Source organism: Piliocolobus tephrosceles, unplaced genomic scaffold (genome assembly GCF_002776525.5).
Source record: "Piliocolobus tephrosceles isolate RC106 unplaced genomic scaffold, ASM277652v3 unscaffolded_20, whole genome shotgun sequence".
Classification (NCBI taxonomy): domain Eukaryota; kingdom Metazoa; phylum Chordata; class Mammalia; order Primates; family Cercopithecidae; genus Piliocolobus; species Piliocolobus tephrosceles.
Window position 1 is genome coordinate 2,342,586 of NW_022302087.1, and position 22,062 is coordinate 2,364,647.

Sequence of the window (22,062 nt, forward strand, 5' to 3'; positions counted from 1 at the left end):
GCATTTTTTTTTTTTTTTTTTAGATGGAGTCTTGCTCTGTTGCCCAGGCTGGAATGCAGTGGTGTGATCTTGGATCACTGCAACCTCCGCCTCCCGGGTTCAAATGATTCTCCTGAGTAGCTGGGACTACAGGCGCATGACACCATGCCCAGCAAATTTTTGTATTTTTAGTAGAGACAGAGTTTCACTATGTTGGCCAGGATGGTCTCAATCTCTTGACCTCATGATCTGCCTGCCTGGACCTCCCAAAGTGCTGAGATTACAGGCATGAGCCACCGCACAATCTAGTTTCAAGGAGATGGTTAGTTTTTTAAATGTATAAACAATACAGTCTGTTTATATATTGGTAGGAATGATACAAAAGGGACAGAAAAAGTAACAATGCAGAAGAAAAAAGGAAACGTTGGCAGAGTGATGCATATATGCTTATTACATTTTTGCTTTCTCTGGCATGGGCTGTGATATGGGTGTAGATGTCTTGAACTTGGTGTAGGAGGGCACCAAATAGAGAACCCTGATCCAGAGGAAGAGTATAAACCCTAGCACTATTTCGTGTGACTGAGGCTGAGAAGCGAATCCAGCAGTGTTGTCTCTGAAGTGATGGTTAATGGATGCTCACAGCCATGATATCCAACACTAAATTCTCATTCTGTTGATTAGTGTTCAAGTGCCTCTCTAATATGCTTACTTCTTTATAAAGTCTGTTAAGCACAATGAGTTCACATTCCCAGTGCTTTAGAGCACTTCAAAAGAAGGGTCTTTCACCAAAGTTTGGCAGAAAGGATACTGGAAAGAACTGCCAGCATGATGATTTCTAAAATGACAGAGAATCCGGGAGCAGTGATGGAGCTAGAGGTGACAAGGGGGCAGCCAAGAATAAGGTTTGGGGAACCCCAGGATTCTCAGAATTACTTAGGAAAGGGACCAGACTTCTTGCAGTTATACAGGGTTGGAGCTTGGGGTATGATTATTTGTACATTGAAACAAACAGGAGGCTGGAAGACATAGAGACACGTCTTCTGGGTCTAGTGAAGGCCTCAACTGCATAGCCACTTGGAAGTCTGAGATGTCAGGGAAGGGTGTCCAAGAGTTCTGTTGTCATCAGGATTCTCAACCTTGAGAACAGGTCAAGAGGCCAGATGAGACTAGTTATATTTAGGTAGCATAGTTAGCAAAGAAGGGAAATACAGAAGATCACCACCCTGCAGAGCTCCAGAAAATCAAGAAATCACCTGAAAGTAGAAGAGTAGCTGAGCTGAATTAATGTTTTATGATAAAAGCACCTCCAGTGTCCCCCACAAGCAGTTCATGAAAAGCTGCCGGAAATGTGTCCTAAGCTTTTTGAGAGAGACTCTGAAAACTGAGGAGTCATGATAAGCTTAATGTAACTGTGAACCTGACCTGCTTTCTTGAATGAGGGTGTGAACATACTGCAAGTGGGCAGGAATTTTCAGAGACATTAATTTTTAATCAATAAAGCGGCAGCTTTTTAGTCAACTACCCTCCGTAAATAAAGTATTATATTACAAACCTTATTCTTCAAATGATAAAACCAAATTTCACCAATGCTTATTTCCCCAAGACTGAGAATCCACTAATTGCCAGTCTGTTTAAAATCCAGAATTGCCTGGATCTCAGACCCATGATAGTCTCATAGTGTTATCCTTCCAACACAAACCAAAAGACAAGAATTATGTTTTAAATGAGAAAGAAAGTGACCCAAGGATAAATAGCAGAAAGTGTGTATTTGTTTGACTTTCTGCTTGATTTAAACGCTACGGTCTCCTTAAAGTGATAATGTTTCTGAACTACTATTGCAGGAAGGGCAGGGAATGGGGAAACAGAGAAATACGATGATAGAAGCAATTCCTTTCCCTTCCAACATAAGCCAGTATTGAACAGGAGCGGGGAGAGAGTGCAACAGAGAACTCAGTGCGATGGAAGTTTATTTCCTTCCTCTGTGGCCACAAACCATGTTGGAACTGAAGAGGCATCAGTAATGCAAGCCCCACCCAAGAAACATAGACCTTATTTTCACTTGCCCTGTTTTAACGTTTAATGGATTGAGATAGTTTTTAGTTTGCTTATTGGTTTGTTTGTGGAGCTTCCATGCCCCTTTACAAAAGTGATTTTGGTTCCCAAACCACATAATCAAGAGAAATAGACAAAATATAAAGTATATACATAAACTTGTGAATTAAAATATCAACCCCTTTTTATAGAAAAAATTTGCATTGTATATTCAAATTTTGCCTAACTGGAGATTTGTTACAATAGACAATAGACTATTTTATAAATCCTTAAGGAAAAGATTCACGCCTTTCCATCTTTGTATCTTTGTTGTTGCAGCACAGTTATCTGAGTGACTTTACATCAGACTGGCCCTTCCTTTCTCACTTCTAATTTTTAAAAATAACTGTAGAATGTGCTGGAAATGCAACCTTCAGAGATAAAGAAGAATCGGCTGAAACAGCCTAGGTTCTATTCTAGTCTTCTCATAGAAACAGGTTATCCTTCAGTGCTTTAGTCCAGCATATCATGTTGCGCCTTAGGGATAAACCCAAAGGTGGGCTGCTTTCTGGGGTCCTTCAGTTGCAGTGCAGGTGGGGAACCGGAAAATGAGTTTCCATCCACCTTGGGCAGCTTTTCTGAAACTTGGGGAACTAGCTCCTAATGTATCTTAGACTTTGGTTGTCCTTTAATGAGTATCGGTAAGTAATAAGCTCACTTTATGTAACTCATGGTGTGTTTTGTCTCGCCAGGCTCAGGCAAAGTAGTAAATGTGCAACCCAAGACACAGTGGGCTGAAGTGCTCAGACCCCTACTCCTGGTGGTTGGCACAGTAATGACCCTTAGCTATTTTACATCCTCCCTTGGGATTGGTAATCAGCAAACTTATTTTGCAATTGTCTAGCACACTGCCTATTTGTTGAGTGAATATTTGTTGAATGAATAAATACTATAAAAGCTTCTTTTTTACATTTGCCCTACAGCTAAGAGCCTGATTGCTTTGAGGCAGGTATTTTACCAATTTTCCCTCATTCCTCCCATCCTAATCCCTAAACCACCAACCTAATTTAGCTAAATAATCAAATCACAAGACTTTCTATCACATTGCATCTTAATTGCCCTGCAAATTATAAGTATTAAATAGATCATCAAAGATATTAGCATTTACTGTGTGGTTATACAGGATTTTCATCATTATGTGTTGTAAAAGAAACCAAAAGAGCGATAAGCAAATCATTCTTGATATAAACTAATGACTTGAAAATTATCTAATGTTAAAGAATTCAATGTTAAGAGTAGTCGTAAAAGCAGATTTTGTGTGTGAGGGGGTGTGCCTGCAGCCCAGATCTTATACTTGCTGGAGAAATTTTCACATGGAAAAAGAATTAAAAAAAAAAAAAAAGACCTTTAAGAGACCAAAAAGGCTTATGATCTTATCCTACCCAGTGAGAAAGCTCTGTGTTTTTCAAAGACTTTTCAGTCTACCATTTCAGAAAGGTCTTGAAGAGCCCTCTAGGAAATTCTCTTTATTTAGACTTTTTTTAAACTCCTAAAACAGAAATCTCCAATATATTGACATATCTGGGTCAGAATATACCACCCAAAAAAAGTAAAATTTCTTTACTATGATTTATGCCATCTTTTTTAAAAAATGTATACTACTATACAAATGTCTTTGCACATAGCTCATTAACTATTAAAGAGAATAAGTTATATCTGTAACTGCATATTCTTTCAGCGTATCTGTACTTCACATTTCCCTACTGACTGACATTAACTTTACAAACAGCATAGGCCTAGGCATCCTTGTATACATCTATGTGTATACACATCTTTTTTTTTTTTTCCCTTGAGACAGAGTCTCACTCTGTCACCCAGCTGGAGTGCAGTGCAGTGGTGCCATCTCGGTTCACTGCAACCTCTGACTCCTGGGTTCAAGTGATTCTCCTGCCTCAGTCTCCTGAGTAGCTGGGACTACAGGCACGTGCCACCACGCCCCACTAATTTTTTTTTTTTTTTTGGTATTTTTTGTAGAGACAGGGTTTCGCCATGTTAGCCAGGATGGTCTCCATCTCCTGACCTCGTGATATGTCTGCCTCAGACTCCCAGAGTGCTGGGATTACAGTCATGAACCACCATGCCTGGCCCGTGTATACATATCATAAATTGTATTAGGTTGCCAGATTGTTTTCTACTATGGATTTTGAAGAGTAGCACAATTCTGTATCTAAGCTGGATCATAATCTAGGATATCTGCCTCTGAAATTAATGAGAATTCTATAGTTACCAGGTTAGAATCTCATTTTATCCTTCAACCAGCTCTCTTGTTGACTCACAGTGTGCAAATAACTAGGAAAGATAATGTTATAGCTTCTAATCTTTAGATGAAAGTAAAAGTAATTAAAACTCACTTTTCATTTTATTTTAACCTAAGTACAATATCCATGAACCAAATCTTTAAACAATATAGCATTGTTACTTTCACTTATTAGTTGGGAATCATGATACATGACTCAATCACAACATACCTGGGAATGTGGTCATTGGAGTAGCTGTACATTTTATCTGAAAGATATTCAGAATAGACAAGTTAAAAGAAATGTTGACATACCTTTGTTAAATATTCTAAAGTGTGTTCCGAGGGGAGCTTAGCCTCAATGTCACTTAATATATTTGAACAAGGCTCTCAGGGCACTTCTGATTGGAGTAGGGTTAAAGATCTCTTGGGCCAATCAGATTTGCCTTTTACCAAATTACCAAGACAGAAAGATTTATATGATTTGAAGAAAAACCAGATCAACTTTCTTGGTAATTTGGGATGGAAACAGTGCAGCTTGGAGACAATGTACAGCCTGGATGCATGGCAGTTTTATGCACAGAAAACACTAAGTAGAGAGAACCGGAACCTTCCTTCCTGCCTCCCTTGTGGCTCCAGTCCATTGCAGGGTACGGCTGTACTTTCTGCCTTTGGGTTCCATGAAACACCTCTGCATTCTTGTAGTTTTTATCTTTGCCCATGTGGTTTGAATAGGCTTTTCTTCCTTACCAAAAATGAAAAAAATCAATAGGAGACTTTTCTTTTATCTATCTATCTATCTATCTATCTATCTATCTATCTATCAATCATCTATCTGTATATCTACTTTTAACATTTCTTGGCATGAGTAACAACATAAAAATGATATTAAGGAAGTTGCTCTGATCATGATGCCATTTCATCCACATGGTACAAAGGAGTGGCAAGGAGAAATGAGTGTCCTAGAAAGAAGAGACCCGGAAAAAGTTGGAACACAGGCTCTAAAATTAAGCAAAACAGTAGAACAGTAGAAAAAAAAAGCTTATTTTTGGTCTGCCAGGGCAAGACTTACCAGAGATGTATTGTAGGACAACAAAACCACACATACAAAAAAAAAAAAAACTATGTGATGAATCTCAGTAAGCAACTCACTGTTAAACCTTGAATGAGGCTGTTCAAAGCCAAATAAAAGTATTTTTACCTCTAGGTTAAATATAAGAATTCAAAAGCTATTTAACAAATATAGTTTTAAGAATTTTTTTAATTGAAGGAAATAGATTAATAATGAATTATTGAGAAAAATTAAGGGATATTCAAGGTACAATCTTAAGATGAATATTATAGAAAATTATTATCCATTCATCAGTAAATTTTCTTTGCTGTTGAACTAGATGCACATACACAGTACAATGTTTATTATGTTTGAATGGCTTGTTTTTCAACCTGGCATTAAATAAAAACCAAAACTTTGCAAAAAAGCTATTCATGTAAAAATAAAGACCACTATTATCTAACTCTCTGACAATAACCACGAGAAAATAGTGACCAAATGATTGTCTTTCAACTTGAACATATGAAAACACTGTATTAGTAAGGAAATAGCAATAACATTTTCAAATAATTCAGTAAGTCACCAAACAAGTACAAAACTTATTTTAGTTAAATGTATGTGTAACAAAGTAGAGTTATTCTTCAGAGTTTATTAACTGTTAAAGAAACATCAGTGAAACAATTTATGAAAGTAATCATATTGCAGGATGAAATGGACATGTCAATGTGTTTGGAAGAACTCTGTGAAGGACTAAATGAGGGAAGATTTTGCAGATGCACTAAGCTGCTATGGGACCAAAAGTGATGAATGTATTCGACTTGGAATATGCCGGAAACATACTTCTAGCCCAGAGGAAATGTTCTACCATGAGCTGCATGTAAAAGATGCAGTTATTTTCAACTACTTTCATATTAGTCTTGTGAATACGAGTGTACACAAATGGTGGGAGAAGCCTAGAGAGGTCTAAAACATATTGCATAATAGGCACAAATTCGGCAAAATAAAAAAACCTGAGAAATGTAAATAATATCAATAAGCATATAAAGAAAAAATAGTTAATATAGACCAGGAAATTGTAAACTGATAAATAAGACATGACATAAAGTATATGTTGATTTTCTTCTATGTGAAGAAAATGTTTACACTCAGGCCACTAATTATTTTGCAGATTTGCCTGGAATTAAAGTAGATGCATAAGAATTTAGTCAAATGGTAGCCTGATGTATAATGGAACAAATCCAGGGTTAAGAATCAGAAGACATGGATTTGGTACCAGTTTTGGAATGCATTTGCCCTGTGACAACACGCAAATTACTTTAAAACTCTGGTCTCAATTTATCCACAAAGTAGGGACAATAATGCCTACATCACAGAGTACATGTCAGAGGTAAATGAAATAATTTCTGTAAAAAACATTTTTAATGGCAAAGTTTGTTATTAATATTATACATACATTCTAAATACATACTATATAACAAGCCAGAATTTAATTGCACTCATTTGAGTCAGGAAGTTTCATTGAACGAGTTAGTTGAAAACAGGCTGGTATTATTAAGATGGCATGATATTTTAAAGTTAAAAGATTTACAAGGAATGCTTGATTTGAAATGAAATTACTAAAATCTTACCTTTGACAAAAGAATAGTCACCAGTTGAGCATTAATTTGAAAGAAAAGGGAAAACATCAGCAAAAAATTTGAAAACAAAAGTGAAGAGAGTCATTGCTTAATAAGAATAGGAAAAAGTAGGTATAGAGTAAAAATAATTCCCCAAACAGCCTAATATTTTTAAAAGATAATGTGGACTTTTCAGTTGGAGGTGCTTGAAGTATGATCGCTGGTGCTGAGAAAGAATACTAGCGTAACACATAAAAACTAACTATGGCCAGGTGCAGTGGCTCATGCCTGTAATTCCAGCACTTTGGGAGGCCGAGGTGGGCAGATCACGAGGTCAGGAGATCGAGACCATCCTGGCCAACATGGTGAAACCCCATTGCTACTAAAATACAAAAAGTTAGCTGGGCATGGTGTCATGCACCTGTAGTCCCAGCTACTCAGGAGGCTGAGGCAGGGGAATCGCTTGAATCCAGGAGGCAGAGGTTGCAGTGAGCTGAGATCGTGCCACTGCACCCCAGTCTGGGTGACAGAGCAAGAGTCTGTCTCAAATAAATAAACAAACAAACAAACAAACAAACTATATAGAATGGAAATGTGCTGAATGTATTATCAGGAGGGGGAAAAAAGAAAAAAAGTAAGGCAAAAAACTGTGTGGGAAAAAGGAAATAGAAGCAACCATATAAAGGATACAATATTATAATGCGATGTTTAGATGGAAGGAAAGGGACTAAACCAATTTGGGGGGAAAATAAAGAAAACAAGTAATGGACAAAGGGAACACCTGAAATGGGATTTAAGAAGTTCAAGGGCACCCCATTCCCTGCTACTCTTAGGATGCAAATGTATAATCTGCAGCTGAGCCATCAGTACTTGGGTAATTTTGTTTTGCAGTCCTTCCTAGAAGAAGGTTATAATCTCTTTAAATGAGCAGTATAAAAAGTTCTGAAGTTACAGCTAAGAATAAAAGCCAGCAAGCTCAGGCTCCTGAAAAGTTTGCTCTGTCATGAAGGCTCAAACGTTTATTTAAAAATAAGTGGCATGACTTAATTTAAAAGCTGCCTGGTGATTTCAATGACATTTAGCAAAGTAAAAAAAGTGTATGCTTTGCTGTAAAGCAATGAAGTGTGCAAGACTGTGCGTGGGAAGAACTAGGTGAGCTCTCATAATCCTCTCCGGTGATTCAGATGCAAACGCTTGTGGTCAGGTTTGTAGTTGAGAGGGTGCGATGCAAATATATTTGCTTTTATGTTTTTCCTCTTAGAGTGTTAACCCTCCTACGTACAAGAATAGACAACAGCACATAGTTTAAACTCCATAATAAAATTTCTCTGATGCATGTTCAATGTGAAGATGCCATAACTTCCTACTGATAGGACTTTCATGTATGACCAAACCATACGCTTGCTTAACCTTCTTTCCAAACCCGAGACGAAGAGTTGAACAAAGAATAGTTTTTGGATTTAAAGAAGCAAAAAGTTAATGCACTCCTATCAGAAAAAGAAACAAATATAATCCTCCTGAAGAACAGATCTGAACAAAGAGTCACATAAAAATGAAGGATTTATTTCAGGGAGAATGAGAGAACTCCATTTCAAAGCTTCTACCCAGCTGCTACAGAAAACATCAAGGGGAGGCTTATCTGGTCTATCTGATTGAATGTGCAGATATTGTATTGTTGCTGAAATGGAGATTTTCTTTTGAACGCTATTTATTATACCCGCAAAACTTATTCACTGACTAACCAAGGTGGAGTCAGATCTTGCAAGTTTCTTAGCCACAAAGAATAACACAAAGGTACAAACATAAAAAGTTACATGAGGCTAGATACAGGGGCATTGCATTCACAGCCCAAGTGGCAGAAAAGCTGCCCGATTCAATAGAATCTCTTTTGTTATAGTTTGTTTGTCCAAGAGAAATAAGGCAGGAAGGCGTCTTCAGAAAGACTGGGAAGGAACTGAACTGTTTGCAGAGCAGTTCTGAAATATATCTGAAATATCTGGGTTAGAAACAAAGATAGTTCTGTTTGTTCATATGGGATGAAAAGAATGGCAGAGCTATTACTAATACTTGGGAAAAGATGTTAGGAGAAATTCGGGCAAAGAGAAAGGGTGGAGGAGAGATAAGAACAAAGGACATTCTTAGCATTGATGAATACATCAATTGCACACCAATAAAATGCAAGTTCCAGTGTATGTTCCACCCAAGGAGGGCACATTACTGCTCAGATCAAAAGTTTTGTGATAAGCGAATGTTTAGAACCAATTCCATAAAACCCTACGGAAAACTCTCTGAAATGGCCTGAATGTGACTTACATGACCACAACAGTTAGTGCTAAAGCTCAGGGTATTGTACAGATTTGTTAAATAATATAGAGATGAGGAAAGTGAAGTTGGAGCTGGAGAGGACTTAGAGGGGCATAGGGATGGTGGGAGCAGCAAAGTAGCCAGAGAAACCAATGTTCACCAAAATAACAGATGTGAAAATTAAATGGGATGAGATGTAGCCATAGTAGATCCTTAATACTTATTTGTGGAAAGAGGGAAGGAAGCAACAGGGTCACCAGGTATGGTGACGGGCTGTGCCAGATCTAGGATTGACCTACTAAGTCCCCAGCCCTATGGAAAGATTTTGTGTGTGTGTGTGTGTGTGTGTGTGTGTATGTGTGTGTGTGTGTGTATAATTCTTATAAGAACCCTAGGGTCTAGATGGTATTTTCTACATCTTGTAGATAAGGAAACTGAAACTCAGAGAAATTACGTTACTTGTACAAGATCTCCCAGCTAAATATTGAAGGCAGAGTTATAATTTACATCAGGTCTACTTCAAAGGTATACTATTAAAAACAATTGAGAGAAGCAAAATTTATTTAGAAAATACATCAATAAATGCAATTTATTGTTTGCTGTTTTCTTAAAAATGTTCTTTCCCATTACACTACTCTTAGGTAATAGAGCCATTTATGGCATGCCTGGGGCAGTAAGAGTTTGCACAATTGAAAAGAAAAAAATCTGTCATGAAATAGCAAGATGAATTTTGACAGAGTCCTGCTCTTTCACCCAGGCTGGAGTGTAGTGGCTCTATTTCAGCTCACTGCAACCTCTGCCTCCTGGGTTCAAGCAATTCTCCTGCCTCAGCCTCCCGAGTACCTGGGATTACAGGCGTGCACCACTATGCCTAGCTAATTTTTGTAATTTTCATCGAGATGGAGTGTCTCCATGTTGGCCAGGATGGTCTCGAACTCCTGACCTTAGGCGATCCACCTACCTCCACCTCCCAAAGTGCTAGGATTACAGGCGCTGCTTTTTTAACTACCAAAGGTGCTGCTTTTTAAAGTAAGCCTATTGTCTTTCTGCAGTGGTCAACTTACCATAATAAGCAACTACACAAAGGAGTTTGCATGGAGGCAAAAAGGTGTGGATGTGGGTAAATAAATCCCAATGCACAAACTACCAAAAATGAGAATTGTAAAACCTATTTACAATGAGTTGTAAAAGACTAATACAGCTGAATACTTCTGGGGCGGAAGTACTAGATTAGTGAAATTATACCAGTCTTGATCTTGATGATGTTGATAAAAAGTGGTTCTTAACATCCATAATTCAATGCAATCATATGACTGAAAAACTGACTATTTAGGTTGAAAGTAAATAGGTCACATTTGCTAGATAACTTTTAAGTTAGTCAAGTGAGCTCAAGGTAAACATGTCAGTGTCCACCTGTTACCTGGCCCCTCAGCAATCTTAAAAGGATTATCAATGGAATCAATGAAGGAGTGAGGTACTAATTCAGGTTACTGTTCTTGTCTTGGTTGTCACCTTAAATTATTTACTCTCTGTAGATCTCAATTCACATATTTTTTTGTAATTCAGACTATAATATTATCTGGATTTATAAGATATCTTCATGAAGAAGTTAAAATAGCCAGTTTGATATATAAAGCAAAGTACTACTCTGAGCTCATTTTTATCTATAAAAGAGGGATACTGTAGATGTTTGAATGGTGGGTCATTTACACATCTGACTTATAAAGTTTATGTTTATTTGAAAATATATTTGATTTTTAAAAGACTTACTGAAAGCATTGCTAATGAAAAAGGATTACTTGTCATTAAGTTTCACCTTAGCCGTAGAATTGATATAACATAGATCCAAAAAGAGTGTTGGGTTTCTGGCTGAGGACAACTGGTCAACAATGTCAAAATAGGACGTGCTGGTAGAAACCTTTTGGGACAGAGAATTAGAAAAACTGGACACTTATCATTGATTTTGCTATTGAATAGATGTGTGGCTTCAGCTAGACCACTCCATTTTCGAGTACCTCTCATTTTATTTTCAAACCTGCATGACAATAATCCCTTCTTCATATTTTTATATTAGTATCATCAATGCTTAAGATATTTCTAAATGAAGTAAGGACATTTGCTGCAATCTGACCATTGTTCTAAATTAGCTCCATGCAATATTCCTTGGACACATGTATCTAAGTTAATTTTGTTAACTTAGTTTTATTTCATTTCCTCTGTTAAAAGGAAATCCATTTATCCTTTCTTTTCTTTTATTACCACTTAAATGTCCTGCCCCGAAGGTTTCTTGGTATTTACACATCTTCCAGGCTGGGCGTGGTTGCTCACACCTGTAATCTCAGTGTTTTGGGAGGCCAAGGCAGGAGGATGGCTTGAGAACAAGAGTAGGAGACCAGCCTGGGCAACACAGTGAGACTCCCATCTCTACAAAAAAATTCTGAAAATTAGCTGGGTGTGTTTGTACATGCCTGTAATTCTAGCTACTTGAGAGGCTGAGGCAAGAGGATTGCTTGAGTGCAGAAGTTTGAGGCTGCAGTGAGTTAATCAAGCCACTGCATTCCAGCCTGGGCGACAGAGCAAAATCCTGTCTCAAAAAAAAAAAAAAAAAAAAAAAAATGATACCTTCCAGCAATAGTTGAACTTTCATTCTCCCATCCATCCATACGTATTCAACATGTAATGGATTCAGCATGGATCCATGCATGTTCAACGTGAATTGGATGCCTACAGCATACAAAGGCTGTGCCATCGGCTAGACTTTAGACCATTTCAGTTGTGGCATATGCAGATTGAAAGCCACGTGGTTAAAACTTATACCCAGCATGTTGAAAAAGCAAAGCTGACGGTGGCAGATACTCTTGACCTCTACTAGACTCTGGGAGTGTTTGACAGCAAGCCCATGGTTCAATCTATCCCTTTCCCAGTCGTCTTCTGACCCCGCTCCTGTGTGTTGCACTTGAGAATGCCTGACTGATCCTGAGGAGATTAAGTTGTCTTCAACGGAATCTTGAAGAGCTAGACTTCCCTTTGTTTATTTTGTATCAGAGAGAACCTTGATGGCTGCCCCAGCATAGACTACAATTTCATAGGGTTTTCAATTGGAGGAGGAAAAACATATTTACCAGGATAATCCCTTCCCACTCTACACCGTAAAGCAGAGTTCCTAAATTGGATAATTTTTTCACATTTCTAATATGATTGCATTCTTAAATAAAAGAACCCTTTGGGTGAGAAAAATTAGCAAATAGATTTTCTATAGATAAAAATATCCTGTTGAATGACATTTCATAACATTGTCTGCTTCCATAGGTTTTCCAGTGACTCCATAGTCTCCATTCAAGCAGGTACCATGTGAAATCTGTCAAAATGTCTTACCTTGTCGTCGCTTTTCCACATAGTGGGAAATATTGAAGATCAGTGATATAACCAAAGCCAAGCCCAGCAATGCCAGAAGTCCCCAGAGGAAAAAGGGGCACCCAGAGTTTCCTGGAAATTAAAATACACATACACATAATACAATAGCTGCTTACCCATTTGTTTTGGTCTGGCTATTGCCATGATTAAAGCTGTTGTGTTTATTCATAATGAAGGACACATTCTCTACCAGGAAAGAAATTAATATGCATAACTTTTTTCAGTTTTCAAAGTGGGTGTTGGTGTTAAGTCGCTGAATTCAGCATGGGCAAAAGGATTCAAGTTTCTCACATTTTGAATGTTTATGAAATAAACGACTTTTTTATGTAGCTACTACAAGGTGACAAGTGGTGACTGATAAAAAAACTTTTGTTCAAAAAGCAACAACATTCAAATTACCAAGAATTCTAATTTGCTATACTTTTCACCTTTCTTTAATCCTCAGACTATAACCATACATGCTTTTCTTATTTACAGAAAATTGGCTGTTCTCTTCCATTAATCTCAGTAGTATAGAATACGATGTGTTGGGATAAAACAATAATTCTGGAGCCCAGTTTTGTTAAGATTGGCCACAGGGAGCTTTTCTCATACTATGTAGAGCCCCATGAATGAAAAGTGGAAAGTTAATTACACTTCTCTTTCCCCTAGGCCTACACAGGGTCAGAATAATCAGTATTACTGTCTTCCACCCCCACATCTTGTCCCATTAAAAGGTCTTCAGGGGCAATGACACACATGGAGAGGTCATCTCCTATAACAGTGCCTCCTGGAATACCTCCTGAAGGACCTACCTGAGGCTGTTTTACAGTTAACTTTTTTTGTAAGTAGAAGTATACTCTAAGGTAATGATTAAAGCATAGTATAGTAAATACATAAACCAGTAATATAGTCATTTATTATCATTACCAATTATTCTGTACATAATTGTATGTGCTATACTTTTCTACAACTGACAGCACAGTAGGTTTGTTTACACCAGCATCACCATAAACATATGAGTAATGCATTGTACTATGACATCCCAACAGTTATGATGTCACTAAATGATAAACATTTTTCAACCCCATTATAATCTTATGGGACCACCATAAAATATGTGGTCAATCATCGACCAAAACACTGTTTTGTGTGTGTGTGTGTGTGTGTGTGTGTGTGTGTGTTTTGAGATGGAGTCTTGCTCTTTCACCCAGGCTGAAGTGCAGTGGCAGGATCTCGGCTCACTACAACCTCCATCTCCCAAGTTCAGGCAATTCTCCTGTCTCAGCCTCCCAAGTAGCTGGGACTACAGGCATGCACCACCACGCCCAGCTAATTTTTGTGTTTGTAGTAGAGACAGGGTTTCACCATGCTGGTCAGGTTGGTCTCGAACCCCTGACCTCAAGTGATCCACCCATCTCGGCCTCCCAAAGTGCTGGGATTACAGGCACGAGACATCGAGCCCAGCTGGACCAAAACATTGTTACATAGCACATGACTGTACATTGTACAATGACAATTATATAATATAACATAATATAGTATAGAACAACTTCCCTACAAACACATTTTATAATTAATTTATTAGAGTTGACCAGGGAGTCGCATTGGTTAAAATTAAGCATTTAATGGATGCAGTAATAATTTACCTTTGGCTAAATTGGACTTGTAACCCTGCTTTAGACATAGTGCAAGCTATAATTATTGCATCCAATTTCTATAGTATATACTTTGGGACCTTGTTCATTCACTCATCAAATGCTGAAAGGATGAGAAATTGATTTCGGAAAGATTATTTTGACCTTGCCTGTGTGAAACTACCTGGATCTACTCATATGGAAGTAAAATAGACTTTGATAATTTTCTATTCTGGGACATGTCCCAGTTATGTTTTCAAAATTTCTTAAGGGAATGTCAAGACTGCTTCCATCTCACCAACCATTAAAGCATACAATCTGCCTAAAATGGCAACAGAGAGTTGAACTTCATGTTGTAGTCAGAAAATAAAATTTAAAATTCTCTGTTGCTCTTTCTTATTTGCTTCAATTTTCCACATTTGGGCCTTTGTTCTCAGGACAAAATAAAACATGTTTTAAGAAAAAGAACCAGCCGTATGAAACTCTCCATTGAATACATTAATTTCAGGGATACTATGAACTGGAAGATATTATTTAATACATCCCATAGCATCTCAAATACAAAGGCCTGGGGATTTCCTTAAGAACTGGCACATTTTTGCTATTATGTCCCATGTGAATATTGTACTTGATCATCTGTCTGTCTTTGATACACAATCTACTTTAAGCAAATCTCCAGAACTTTATGACACTCATTTTTGTGAACTAATCATATCCCTTTTTCCTTATTTTCTCTTCACCTTGACTTATTGGGATATCTTTTATACTGTTACACTTATTTCTAATACCCCTTTTTCTGGGGGAGGGGTAAATAAATACATGGAAAATAATAATAAATCTCTAGCATTTACCACCCTTGGGAACACTAATAAAAATCAATCTCCTTTCTACTTAACATTTTTTCTTTCCATTTCCCATAACATGTAGCATTTAGTATATACTCAATACATAGTTATGGTTTGAATAAATAAAATATAGTACAATATAACCAATCATACTTCAAGGAAGTAAACAGAAAGCCCTAATCTTATTTTTTAAATTGCACTGAATCTAGCTATAAATCATCCAATCATTTGGACAAAATTATATTCCAAATAGAAGTTTTGCTTTCTCCTTTCCAATTAAAGAGAATTGAAATAGTTGTATTAGTCCATTAATTGCTATAAGAAGATAATTTGACTCTCAGCTACAAAGAAACAACCTAATCAATATCACAAGCCTGTATGCTACACTGAAAGCTTTTGGGAAAGTCCTAATAATTTTCATGAAATATGTCAGAGACACTAAGGCAAAAACTTGGGTCACACTGTACATTTCTTTAGGGTTGTGTTTTGTCATTTACTGTTAGAGTAAATTTGCCCCACACAACCACCTGGAGGCCTTTTAAAACACAATCTAAATTCTAATATTGGGGAGTAGTTTAGGTATGTGTGATGTAGTTTCACATGGTCTCTGGTTTCCTCTGCTTTTGGGGTCCATAATTCCTAAGACTTCTGTTTTCCAAGTTTTTAAAAATAGTATTATATACATTTTAAACAGGAAGATTTTTATTTAGAGGCTTTGTATTTTATGACATTCTTAATATCTTTCATGATTTTTTGATTGCCAACAATAAATACCCCCATTTTGAAAACCAATGCACACACATGAGAAGAGTAGACATAAGTAGATAATGGTGGAAATTTTCAACTTGAATTCAGGTCTGCATAAACGTACACACACTCACAGACACACACACACACACTTTATATCTCCCCTTACCCAGTAATGCTAAATACACAGTATAAATATTTCCATGCTCTTGTGGGTATCTACTTAGTACCAACAGTGCCTCTTAGAATATTGGATGCACGAAGTGCTTAAAATTTTTTGCCCAACAAGTGTAACCTTTAGTATCAATATTCTTTAATTGTAACTACTTTCATTTGTATAGCTTTGATCAATTTTTAAAAACTCCCACACAATTTGAATTCAGCTGTTTACACTGTTAAAAAGCCAAAGGCTTTGAGAAATTATCAGAGAGGCAATGGCAGCTAGGAAAATCATGATTTAAGTTTCTCTCCAGCTTCCAACTACCAGGGGCTAATAGTGGTGGGTTTAATTATGAAACCTCTGACTCCCTTAAAGCCAACAGTAATTGGCAGGCACTGTCTTTGAAATTCACAATTTGCATGTGTTCTGGAAGGAAACCCAGCTAAGCAAATATAATGTCTTTCTGCTGGCAGATTTGATTTACACAGAAGCCTTTACTTAAACAATTAACAATAGGAAAAGCAATAAATATAATGCCTTAATTGTTTTTACTTCAGGCTGTCTTTAACTGAGACAAGTGTATGAGTTTATAGTATTATATTACAGCATATAGCTTCTCTTAATGGTTTTCCTTGGCTTGTAAACTCTGTCAGAGCAATGAACATCTCTTTGCATTCCATGAATGTGTAGATTTATTTTAGGCACCCAGAAATCTCAATAGCAATATTATGATCCCCATGGATCTACTTATAAAACAAGTTTTTCTTACCATGGTGGTGGTTGGTACTAAATAAGGCACATTCTTGATGATTTTTTGAATGTGACACATCATCACTACACCCACAATCCCAACCACTGCCCATCATCCCACAATAAAAGACATTTGAATCATGGATACTAGCACAGGAGGGGGCTCTCAAATCAGTTCCAGGCTTTCAAGTAAAATACCATGCTGTCTTTAATGCAAATCTGAAATCCACTGACTTTAAGTGTCTATTATGAACAGGGGGTTATTTGAGAAGTAAATGGTGTGTATTGGGGAGTGGGCTGTGATGGAGAAAGAGAAAATAGCAATATTAGCTTTGGATTACCTATTTTCAAACTGTGGAAAAGGGAATGAGAGTAGTCACTAGTTGTGTGGCTGGTTGTGTGCAAATCACTGAACCTCACTAAGACAATTGTAACCCTGGAGTTCATATCTTCATCTGTGTTACATTAAGGCTACCTCTTCCTAGCACATCATGTCCCCTCAATCAACACTTTACTTAATTTAATTGAAGAAAGTATAAATGTGAAAGTAAGGTGGAGGGCAGAAGAGAGTAAATTATGATACCTCCAATGCTAGAGTCTTTGTTGCTTCTGCAATTAAACTTTACCTGAGATTGGTAAACCTCAGAAATTCTACTGAGATTAAAGTGCTGCTGTAGATGAACCTGTCTTTCTCTGTATTTAGTGACTCCATTTATATGTGTACTTATTGTTTATTTGAGGAGAACCTTAGTAAGATCCTCTGAAGATGGCATGGTTGTGTGGAAAGTTTCATCCAATAAAATACTTTATTATGTTTCTTTTAATATTTCAAGAAGGCCTATTAATTTTGTCATCTCTTCCCTTTAATTCTGAAATGCTGAGAAGATTACGTGTAATCAAAAATGTCTGGAAAAGTGCCCAGTAATGATTTCTCTTATTCACTAGCAATTTGTGGACATTTATTACTTGGAACTGTGATCTTTAATTGACAGTCTTTCCTGGATTGACTTTTCTTAAAAACACTGCCCAACTCATAATATTACCTAAATTAAATGGAGAAACATTGTCTTTGACCCATCTGAGTTTAAAAGATAATTTACAAGTTAGTCCCACCCAGTCTCTAAAAGAAAGGATTTCATTGTTCTCAAAAGGTGATGAGGCTCAAGAGAAGATAAAACTGAGTAAAGAAAATTGAGACTCCTTTTTTTAAAAAAATGAAGATGAGTAAACTAAATTGTGAATCATTATTTAAATTAATGATAGACCAAAGGACTTGTTTTCACCATTTGATTCCATTAATATTGATTTTATGTAGATGCAGAAACACAGCAGGAATTATGATACTAGAACATTGTGGATAATGCAGTGACTACAGGCATATAGGTAGGAAAAAAGAAAATACTTGGGTTTTTGTTCACATACATAGTTTTACTTAACTAGAAATAAGTATTCTTTTGCGTGTGTTCAAATTTATTTTATTTTTTATTTTACCTATCTAAATATAAAAAATACTATCATCTGATTCTCTTCTTTCATGTGAAATTTTGTTTTGTTTTGACTTTTAATACCTGTGAGGCTTTTAAAAACTTTGTCTTTGCATCTCTTCTGTGAAATTGTAAAAGTTCTCAACTGATGATGGAGGAGCTCCTGTATTAAACCCAAAGGGGAAGTCTGAACTACAAAATCTGTGGAGGAAATGTTACCATATCTCTTCTCAATTTATAATTAATTAGTCCCTAAAATAGTTGAATGTCATATTCACTGTCTTTGGCCTTCCCATGCTTTCTTAGTTCCCCATCATCATCAGCTCATGGCAATTATACTTAGTAATGCTGTGTTCATTTCTTGCAGGGCACTAGAAAAATGGGGACACTTGTTTTTGTTCTTTGCTAAAGTATGAACTGGTAAAGAAAAGGAGAGGTATGAAAATTGTATGTCAGCTTATGGTCCCTGTGTGATTTATGTAATCAATTGATTGTAAGATCCGTCAAACAGAACAATGGAAGCCAATTCACAGAAATTATAATATATGCAATCTTTACTCCATAGCTGGCCTATACAAATTGGTATTAAAGGTACTATAAGCATAATACTTAAGCAAAAGATGTAATCAAACTATCACAAATGGTAGAGTTATAAACAGTTTAAAAATCCATGCAAAAATGTTCAACCTCATTATAATCAAAGTAATGCGTATTAAACAATGAGTTAGCATGTTGTGCTTATGAAATTAGTGAAGATTTTTTAAACAAGATCAGCTTGTGAGGGAGAAGCACTGCTAGAATGAGAGGGAATTGGCATCACTCTTGGGAAAGCAATTTGGCAATAATGAGATTTAAAATGCTCGTAATCTCTTAGTAATTTCAGTTCTAGAAAGTTTTTCTGAGAAAATAACCCTTACTATGGAAAAAGCTATAGAGTTATTCATCTTTCTGCCATATAAAAATATTTTTAAAAACTGTACAACAGGGCTGGGCATGGTGGCTCACGCCTGTAATCTCAGCACTTTGGGAGGCCAAGGCAGGCAGATCACGAGGTCAAGAGATCGAGACCATCCTTGCCAACACTGTGAAACCCCGTCTCTACTAGAAATACAAAAATTAGCCAAGCATGGTGGTGCGCGGCTGTAGACCCAGATACTCGGGAGGCAGGCGAATCGCTTGAACCTGGGAGGCAGAGGTTGCAGTGAGCCAAGATTGCGCCACTGCACTCCTGCCTGGTGACAAAGAGAGACTGTCTAAAAAAAAAAAAAAAAAAAAAAAAACTATATACAACATAAATGTTCAGCAATAAACAAATGACTAAACTATAACTGAATAGATGTCATTTTTGTGCATTCATTTAAAATGATCAGGCAGAAGTTATATTAAAAAGGGACATGGTTATGTTAGTGAAAAAAGTTGGATATATTATGTACATTATCATTTCAGTTATGTAAAGCAAACATGTAGAATGTATATAAACAAAAATTGAAAGGAAATACAACATATTTTGTGTTTTTAAGGTGATGGAAAATATGTATGAATTTTTAATATATATTTCACAGTTCTCTCACATTACATAATATTCATGTTTTCTTTTGCAACAAAAAGATGTTTATTTAATAAATTAAAAGTACATAAAAGAATACAGGAGGAATGAACCATCAACATGGATTCACAACAGCAATCAATATGGATCCAACCCTCATGGTGAATCGCACAGCAATTGAATTTTCACTGGCCTTTTCAAAATTGTCATCTCTCTGAATGTTGACAATTGCATTGCTTTCTAGAAAATACTATAGTGCCTAATCTCTGAGGAATTAGACTTACACCTATCCTGTTTAATAGCTAAACTAAACTAAAGAGGAATACACATAGTCAACAAAAGCTTCTTTAAAAATAACAAGTACTTCACATGGCATAATTATCAGTGAACGCTTACTGAACAGCTGTAATTAGATTTACATTCTAAAACAATGTCCACATTTTTCTTTCAAAAGAAAAATGTCAACTTATACTCATTAACATGTTTCAAAACATATTTTAATTATACTAAAAGTTATCCAACATTTTAAAAATAACTACTTTCTGAATACTAAGGGTCTTCTCATTAGGACTTAGAAATTATTAAGTGAATTTTTAGACACACAAATGGAACAAAAACATTTAAAATGCCACTTACCTGACATGCTTCTTTTTTTAGAGAAATCTTTATCTAGCCATAAGACAAATATATAGATTAAAAATCCTCCTACAAACTTCTTTCGTAGGTAATGTTGCTATGTTATGTTAAAAGCAGCATGACAGTAAAACTTATCTTTATCTGTGCCTCAGATTCTTTTCTCCTCTGTTTCTTAAAATCTTTTGTGTGTACTTTGTTTCAGTTACAAACAGGAAATGTGAGGGAGGTGTCTTGAGTTTTGATCTGAAAACAGTTGACTTAAATTGTGTAACATGGGAAGAAAAATCCCACATGCCTTTGTAATCTGACATTTGAATTTTTATCAATACCTGAGTCTAATTGAAAAATAAATAAATAAAGGTATGAATTAAACTAGGAGGGATCTTCCTATCTCTGGAGAGAATCCAGTCATCTCTTCACAAGTAAATTCACATGGAAACAAAATAAGATACACTAAACTGATGAGTAAATAGTAAGCAACCCCTGGGTGTGCCCAGCTATTGTATTTTCTTGAGCCATGATGGAGGACAGGGAGTTAATATTTTTTGGGCACTTAGTATGTATCAGTTGCCTTCTATACTTTCTCTTAATGGGAGGCTAGATGCCTGCCTTATTTCCTGACAGTCCTCACCTTGTCATCATGAGTTTCTCTGTCCAATATAGAGCCACCTGACAACAAGCTCCTGCTCTCAACCACCACTCCAGAGTCTTAATAGCAGCAGTTCTTACATGCTGGTGTACATAAGTATGCTATATGATGCTAGTTTAAAATCCTGGGCCCATCTGAATCAGACTATTCAGGGTGAAGCACTAGAATCTGCACTTTAACAAGCAGATTTTCTGAGTGCATTTTAAATTACATAGATTGTATATGATAAACTATTTTAATATAGATGTTCTGGACGATGCTTTCAGAAACTCATATGGAATAGAATCTATCTTATTCATTATTACAATTTCATAACTAGAATTATGCACACCGGCATGTTGCAGGTCTCAATAAATACTCTCAGTGATTGAAAAAACAAAACAATGAGTGGCTTGTGCTTTCTTTTTCCTCCATTGTAGAAAATAACTCCCTAGTAAGCAAAATACAGTGCATCTTATCCTTTGGACGAAGCTAGCTAAACACTAACAAATTTTTCCATTTCAATCACTTCCCCTCAAATATTTTTTGGTGACTCATTGACTCAGAGGCTGTAAAACTGAAAGACACCTTGGAGATTCTCTGGTCTAATCTTCTTTAAAAGGCATTTTTAAAGTATGTTCCATAGAACGCTCGGCCTTTAAGAAACTCAGAAGACAAGTGTTTCCTCGACAAATATATTTGGAAAAACTACATAGCTTTATTTTTACCTCCGCAGATACATATTAAAGGCTTAGGTAAGTCCTGCGAAAAGGAAACCCAAACAATATTTTTATCAGAGTTTTTCTAAACTTATTTGACCAGAGGACTCTATTCAGCAGCTAACCATGAGCAAAGTGACAGGTTTTATGAAGCAGGCCTGGATGCTCACAGAACAAGACTTCAGGGAACGGCAGCCTCAGGTTCACGTAGGGATCAGGGGACAACAAAGAATGAGAAGG

General features: G+C 36.5%; 1 protein-coding gene across 1 annotated transcript in view; it reads right to left on the bottom strand.

Moving 5' to 3' along the window:
* LOC111543029 (T-cell receptor-associated transmembrane adapter 1) overlaps positions 1-20,708 on the bottom strand; it is a 33,812-nt gene extending 13,104 nt beyond the window's left edge. The window contains exons 1-3 of the mRNA XM_023212775.1: positions 20,476-20,708; positions 12,653-12,763; positions 4,539-4,575 (exon numbers count right to left, since the gene is read on the bottom strand). Of these exons, the coding sequence (XP_023068543.1) occupies positions 4,539-4,575; positions 12,653-12,763; positions 20,476-20,482 (155 nt within the window). The 5' untranslated portion in view covers positions 20,483-20,708. The remainder of the gene's footprint in view (positions 1-4,538; positions 4,576-12,652; positions 12,764-20,475) is intronic.
* Positions 20,709-22,062: the final 1,354 nt, after the last annotated feature.